Source organism: Mus pahari, chromosome 19 (genome assembly GCF_900095145.1).
Source record: "Mus pahari chromosome 19, PAHARI_EIJ_v1.1, whole genome shotgun sequence".
NCBI lineage: Eukaryota > Metazoa > Chordata > Mammalia > Rodentia > Muridae > Mus > Mus pahari.
Genome location: NC_034608.1, coordinates 9579064 through 9586343, shown reverse-complemented (window position 1 = coordinate 9586343; position 7280 = coordinate 9579064). Strand labels below are relative to the sequence as shown.

At 46.6% G+C, this 7280-nt stretch overlaps 1 protein-coding gene across 3 annotated transcripts in view; it reads left to right on the top strand.

Moving 5' to 3' along the window:
- The window catches only part of Zscan18 (zinc finger and SCAN domain containing 18), a 37602-nt gene extending 31002 nt beyond the window's left edge, over window positions 1–6600 (top strand). For 2 of the 3 annotated variants that reach the window (XM_029531841.1, XM_029531840.1), the window contains exons 3-8: window positions 1–422; window positions 965–1114; window positions 2196–2302; window positions 2571–2649; window positions 3430–3519; window positions 4941–6600. In XM_029531841.1, the coding sequence (XP_029387701.1) occupies window positions 1–422; window positions 965–1114; window positions 2196–2302; window positions 2571–2649; window positions 3430–3519; window positions 4941–5485 (1393 nt within the window). In that variant the 3' untranslated portion in view covers window positions 5486–6600. The remainder of the gene's footprint in view (window positions 423–964; window positions 1115–2195; window positions 2303–2570; window positions 2650–3429; window positions 3520–4940) is intronic. The other variant, XM_029531842.1, reaches the window with a different exon arrangement.
- Window positions 6601–7280: the final 680 nt, after the last annotated feature.

Sequence of the window (7280 nt, the reverse complement as noted above, 5' to 3'; positions counted from 1 at the left end):
ACAGCAAGAGCCTAGCCAGAAGGATCAACCCAACCAACAGGAGGAGCTCAGCCAACAGCAAGAGCCTAGCCAGAAGGATCAACCCAGCCAGCAGGCAAAGCCTAGCCAGCTGAAGGAAACAGAAACCATCACTGAGAGATCTGCTGCTGACCTTGAGTTTTCCCGTCTGCGCTTCCGGGAGTTTGTCTACCAGGAGGCAGCTGGGCCTCACCAGACGTTGGCCAGGCTTCATGAGCTATGCCGCCAGTGGCTGAGGCCCGAGGCCTGCTCCAAAGAGCAGATCCTGGAGCTGCTCGTTCTGGAGCAGTTCCTGGGCATCTTGCCAGACAGGGTCCGTCCCTGGGTGGTAGCCCAGTATCCTGAGAATTGCAAGAAAGCTGCCTCCCTGGTGGAGGGTATCTCTGACATCCTGGAGGAGCCAGGTGAGGCTGCCACCCCAGAAGAAAGCATGCCTTAGAGGAGACGGGCAGGAGGTCCTGGAAGGATTGGAATCTGCAACATAGAGTTCAGACCCCAGCCGTGGCTTTCCTGAGAGTGTAGTCACCCCATGTGTTAAGGGGCACAGAGACAACCATTCCTGAGCTGGTAAGGGAGCTCCTCAGTCACCAGGGATCCAAGCCCCCTCCTCTGCCCAGTGGCATTTCCATTGGGCTTATCTCATGGATTAGGGCACTCACTGCCTTGGGTTCCTGCCCTTACATTTGCTTTCCAGATGTTAGGAAGGACGAGAAATGGAGGGCAATCAAAGGCTGAGGAGGGCAACCAGGCTCTTAAAAACTAGGTAAATATTCTGGATGGATTGGCAGCTGGAGGTTTTCTCTGTATCTAAGGGTGGGGCCTGAGAGATGGGTGGTGATGGTTTCTAGCCTAGGGGCTCAGGTCATACCTTGGGTCCTTATCTGGCCCATTGTGGATTTGCTGTGTCTCAACCTATTGGAATCACTATCGCCTTGATTGTACACAGGAATGATGTTGTGTTCCCCGGGTGGGTCATCATCGTCATTCAGCGAGGGAGACTATGAGAGGTGTCCTGAGCCCCTGCTGCTTCCATGTGGGTTGCTAAGTCCTAACAGAAACTTAAGACCTAGGGACATCCTGGTACGCCGTGATACTTGTAAGTAGCAGCGATCCTCTTGCCTTGGCTGGCCTTCACTGAGGAGGTACATGGGGCCTGTGGTTGGGAAAGGGAGGATATGGTTGGTGGAGGCAGCATAAAAGCCAGGGGCAAGTCAGGTAGCAAGGCATGGATGTTTGAATCGTATTTGGGACTTATTTCTGTAGATATGCATTTTTTCCCCTCAATTTGCTTTACAAAATTTGTCAGCCCTACATGGATATCAACCAAGAAATAATGTCATTGTGGATATAATTCAGTGCCAGTGTAGGATGCTTCCCATTAGCAGCATGAGGCTCTAAGTCAAACCCTCACTCTCTACTGCCAAAAATTTTTTTTCTCCTTACCCTAGCCTAGAGTGTCTTAGCGTTTTACTGCTGTGAACAGATACCATGACCAAGGCAACTCTTATAAGGACAACGTTTAATTGAGGCTGGGTTACAGGTTCAGAAGTTCAGTCCATTATTGTCAGGGCAGGAGTATGACAGTGTCCAGGCAGGCATGGTGTAGGAGGAGCTGAGAGTTCTACATCTTCATCTGAAGGCTGCTAGGAGAAGACTGGCTTCTAGGGAGCTGGGATGAGGGTCTTAAAGCTCATAACCACAATGGCACACTTCCTCCAACAAGGCCATACCTCCTAATAGTACCACTCCCTGGGCCAAGCATATTCAAACCATTACATAGAGCATGTCCTTTCGTGTCTTTCTGTACATCATATATGTGTATAGAAGGTCTGTGGGACCATGGTGTACTTGTGCCCTCTCATTTGTTACTCAAATAGGGCAGCTGTGGTCAAAGGTTTGGGTCCTCAGCTGCTCAGCATTCTGTATACTCAGTCTTTCTGTTTTGCTTTTTAAAATAGGCTACAGTATCCTGGCCGTACTGTGGCACTCTAGCTTGTGTGGCATGGTTCCTAACAACCACTGGCCAGAGGGCATATACACTTTAACATTCCTGTGAGCTTTGGAACCTGTGTGTGCAGGAGGAGTTTTTTTTCTACATTTTTCCTGGGGCCTCTGTGGGAGGGTGTGAGATACACTTATTTTGGAGTTACATAGCCACCGAGAACTTGTTTCCTCAGCTCCCCTTCTACCAGCCTGGCCTACTCTGGAATCTGTGCATTTGGATCAAGAGCATCCAGAAGGAGAAAAGAGTGAAGAGGCCACCTCTGCCACAGCTGAGCTGAAGGTGGGTGAAGGGGCTCCTCTTGGCCCTGGGATGCTGATCTTGCCTAGCAGCTCACATGGCCTTTCCCTTTTGACTGTTGACTTTATTTCTTCTCTCAATAGTTACACTCTGGCACAGCAAAGGATTATGGGCCCAATGTCTATGGTGCTGTGGTTGAGAAAGCTACCCTTGAGAAAACTCAATGGTAGAACCTAAGGAAGGGTATTGCCTTAGTGCAGTTTAGGGTGGGCCAGAGCTGCTGTTCTAGAATTCATTATCATTTCCACAGGGGCCTCTACAGTCGGAATGGGACCACCTGGATCCCACAGAGGATAACCTGACGAGTTACAGCAAGCTGCTCCTGTGGGGTGAGACCCACCTCCCACTGGCTCACGTTCCACCCTGCATCCTCTTCCAGAACTGTTGGCATGGAGGATTCTGACCCTGTCCCAGGAACTGTAGTTGGCACACCAAGGGTGATTTAAGTGTTTGAAGCTGAATATGTTTTAAGTGGCTTTGAATTAGGATTTGTTTGCCAAGGTCTCCACTTCTTCTGGTCAACACTTTGAGTTCCATCTGGGGCTTTCTGTTTGCAGCCCTGGCCTATGAGAATGGAAAAAATCTGGATTCGGAAAGGTCTCCTGACTTCAAGCCTCTAGCTCTCTCACCTTGTTTGTGCAGAGCTGGGCCTCGGGAACGGTCTTTCACTGAAGTTCTTACTCTGGAATCTTTATTTGTAGGGATGCTCATATCTAGACTCATGAGGTTATTTATTTATTTAGGTTCTAATTTTGTATTTTACTTTTATTGGTACTGGGGATTGCCCTACTACTGAGCCCATTCAGGGCTCAGTCTTCAACTTTGCTCCACTCTAGACATTACCCATTTTCTAGCTGCTCCATAGGTATCCTCCAGCCTCACATAAGATCTTCCTCTTTGCCTCTGCTGCCTTCTCTAGAAACCTCAGCTTTCCCGGGGTTCTGACTAGAGGGCAGCTTTGATGGTGGTAGTCGGGATAGGAATTGTCCTGATGCAGAGAAGAAGGTAGTTGCAATCTGTGTGCCAGAGATCCAATGAGACATGAAGCTTCTTAGCTTTTTTAGTTTGTTTTTCCTTTACTTTTTTTTTCTTTTCCCTCTAAACCTCAGGGTGTCAGTTTTCCCAGGCTGGTCCAACTTCCATGCTGGAGACAGAGGAACCTTGTGCAGTGGAAAAACTGTCAGGGGGCAGCCTCCCAGGTAAGGTTGAGTTACATGGTGATATGGGCCTGGTGGGTGTGTAACACTTTCATTAGCCTCAGCAAAGACTCCAGCTTTGACTTTAATCATTTTCCTATCCAGTGTGTGGGAAGAATGCCATTTCATTATTTCTCACAGCATAATGAACTCCTATAAAGCATGTCACCCAAAAGACTACACACTTTTTTTTTTAAAGATTTATTTATTTATTATATGTAAGTACACTGTAGCTGTCTTCAGACACTCCAGAAGAGGGCGTCAGATCTCGTTACGGATGGTTATGAGCCACCATGTGGTTGCTGGGATTTGAACTCCGGACCTTCGGAAGAGCAGTCGGGTGCTCTTACCCACTGAACCATCTCACCAGCCCAAGACTACACACTTAAATGATCTGTCAATTGACTAAGCTCAACTCTGTAGCCCTTCTGCTCCTTTTAGGTGGTTCTGAGGGCCACACACAGTCATATTCATTCAGAGGCCTATCTAGGGCACAGAAGTCCCAGTCATTTCTCCACATGCTGCCCAGTGACACTGGCTCTCAGTGGAGCTGAGGTGAGGCTGTGGACCTTAGTTTTTCTATTGCCTCTCTAAAGGGCTGGCTTTGGCTTTCTCACAGATGCCTCTGGGTTTCATGGGGAGAATCCTAGAGGGTAAAAGCATATACCACACCTCTGCATGTTTTGTGTGCATGCTACTGTTCCAGGGTCAAGCCAGATACTATAGTGGTTCATTGAATATCATGGGTAGAGCTGGATAGCTTGCCAAGACTCATTTAGTTCTTACCAGTGACAGACATGTCCCCTGAACCATCTCATAGTTGTTTTCATCCTCCATTACCAAGTCACTTTAGTCAAGAAAGATGGCTTCAGATCTTCATCCACAGGAGGCTCCTTTTTTTTTTTTGGTTTTTTGAGACAGGGTTTCTCTATATAGCCCTGGCTGTCCTGGAACTCACTTTGTAGACCAGGCTGACCTTGAACTCAGAAATCCGCCTGCCTCTGCCTCCGGAGTGCTGGGATTAAAGGCGTGTGCCACCACACCTGGCTAGGAGGGTCCTTTTTAACATTTGAATTTCTGACCAGAATATACATGGTCACCTTTACCTACAAAACACTCTGGGAGTGATGGTTAGCATTGAGCTCAGCAGGCATTCTGAATGTCAAAGAAAGAAGGGCATATAGATTGGGAGAGGGAAGAACAGATAATGGGTCTTGTGAGGCTCATGGTACTGCACTGTGTGATGTCTTGAGTTGTAAAGAGGATTAGGCTGTGCATGTCAAGGGTTCTTAGCTGATGCCCCTTCCCCTGTGCTCAGCCCTTTGGGCCTCACAATTTATTACATTTTTCTTGATTTTTGTTCGAGTCAGTTTATGACTCAGAGCCTGGGAAATAGGACTGCTCACATTGTGACTTTGTTTCAGACAGCACCAGGCAGCAAGAAAGCAAAGGAAATGTGTGTAAGGAAGCCTCCTTGGGGGAGACACTGATGGAGAGTCTTTCAGGGGATGTTCCTGTTGGCGTTTCAATAGATACTGCCCTGGAGGAGAAACAGCAACCTCAGAAGGCTCTGGATGCTGAGGGTGAAGATTCAAGCCCTACCAGTCCCCAGAGGCAATCAGTCATCCAGCAGTCAGCCCAGGATGAGGATAGGCCACATCAAGGCACTGGGACAAAGAGGCCCCATCCAGATGACGAGGATGAAATGGCCCCTGAGTGTCTTTCCAGCACCAGCAACTACCAGCTGCCATTAGATGCAGGGAAAGTGCTTCATGTGGATGGTCATGATTCTGGGCAAGACTCAGGAACTTCTGTTGGGGTATGCTCTGCAGCTGATGAGTTTGATGTATCTCAAGGGAAGCCCTACACATGCAGTGAATGTGGGGAGGCCTTTGCATGGATCTCGAACCTTATGGAGCATCACAAGAGACATGGCAGTGAGACATGCTGTGTGAGCCAGGACTGCTAGGAACCCTTCCAGTTCACCTTGGTTGTGGTCAAGCACCACAAGAGTCACATACAAAAAAACAAAACAAAGCCACACTCAGAGCCCTTCTCTGCCAGAAGCAAAACTCACTGGTAGGAGAATTGGCAGCTTCTAGTGTGTGGATGGTTTTCCTTATACGACCTGAGGTATAAGGCTAAGCAACTCTGCTATGACTGTCCCATGACATGACAGTTGTAGCATGAGTGACCCTAAGGCTCATGTGTGGTAGTGGATTCTTGAGGTATTTCTACAGGCATATCTGTGCTTATTTTCTGGATGCTAATGTGCTGAAAAGAACCGGAAAGGGGCAGGGCCCTCATCTTAAAAACACACTTTGGTCTGATGTTATATTCTATAAACCATCAGATGTGAGGGAAGACTCCATTTCTACAGTATTTTAATACCACTTATACTCTGGTCATTTGACATTGTACAAAGTGTTGAGTTGCCTTAAATGTGATCTATTGGCGGCACTTTTCTTGCCTCAGTTGCTTCTCCTTGAGCTCCCTGTTCATACATAATTCTTGCCATCTCTTTTGGCTTTTTCGTAAGTATGTGATAACAGGTTTACTTCTGAATTCTTAAGAGCAAAAGCTATTTCTTAGTTCAAGTCATGTCTTCATATGTGGAGTGACTTGCAAAGATCACAAAATATGCTGATTTCAGACTGGGTTTCATCCCATTAGTGAATTGTGAGGTCCAGTCAGTGGATGGCCACTGGTATCACAGAACAATGAAGTGGAATAAAAGTAGATCAGAATGCATCATGTAGTAAAGGCAAGTATTGTTTTGTGAAACTTCTCTGCTGAGTATCTGAGAGCCTGCTACCACATTAAATGTATTTGTTAAAGGGTACAAACATACCCTTTGAAGAAGCGATCTGTATCTGAGCTGAGAGAACCAAATCGGCCTGCATAGGTGATCTTGTGGTTTTGCTTTTAACTTCAGATTACAACATTGTTTCTATTGCCTGACCATAAATGTAATTGCCCTGCAGATACAAAAAGGATGTCTTTTTCTGTCAGTGTCTGAGTAGGCAATCTGTGTAACTCCCAAATCAGAGGCTTACCATAATAAAGTATTTATTTCTTCATTCATATTATACCTCATTGTTTTGTGATTGTGCAGCTGCTTCCTTGAATGTTGGTGATGGGACATTTTCTTCCCTACAGTCAGTAAGTCTGGGATCCAGACACCACCCCTGCTATAGCTTTCTTTCTATGGATTCTTGGAACATGTGGAGAAGCCCATTCTCTTTTACCTGGGAGAAGACACAAATCACTTCCATTCATAAAGCCTCAGAGCAATGGCTCAACTTGGGGCCACATATCAGACATCCTGCATATCAGATATCTACATTATGATTCATAACAGTACCAAATTACAGTTATGAAGGAGCAGTGACAATTGTATGATTGGGGGGGGCACCACAACATATGAAGAGTATTAAAGGGTCATTAGGAAGGTTGAGAACCACTGCCTTAGAAAACTGATCAGATGGCCTCATCACCTGTAAGGATCCTGGCACTGCATATTTAGGTGCTTCTCTCTGCTAATCTAAGTTTTCTTTTGGTAAAAACAAGTCTAAATGTGTTTTCTTAACTTACTACAAGTAGTGACCTGTCACCCTATTTTCCCCTATTGCCATAGATTTTCCTGTGCTACATCCTGGTATTCCACCTCCAGGTGCATGTGTCCCTTCCTTCCTTCCTTCCTTCCTTCCTTCCTTCCTTCCTTCCTTCCTTCCTTCCTTCCTTCCTTCCTTCCTTCCTTCCTT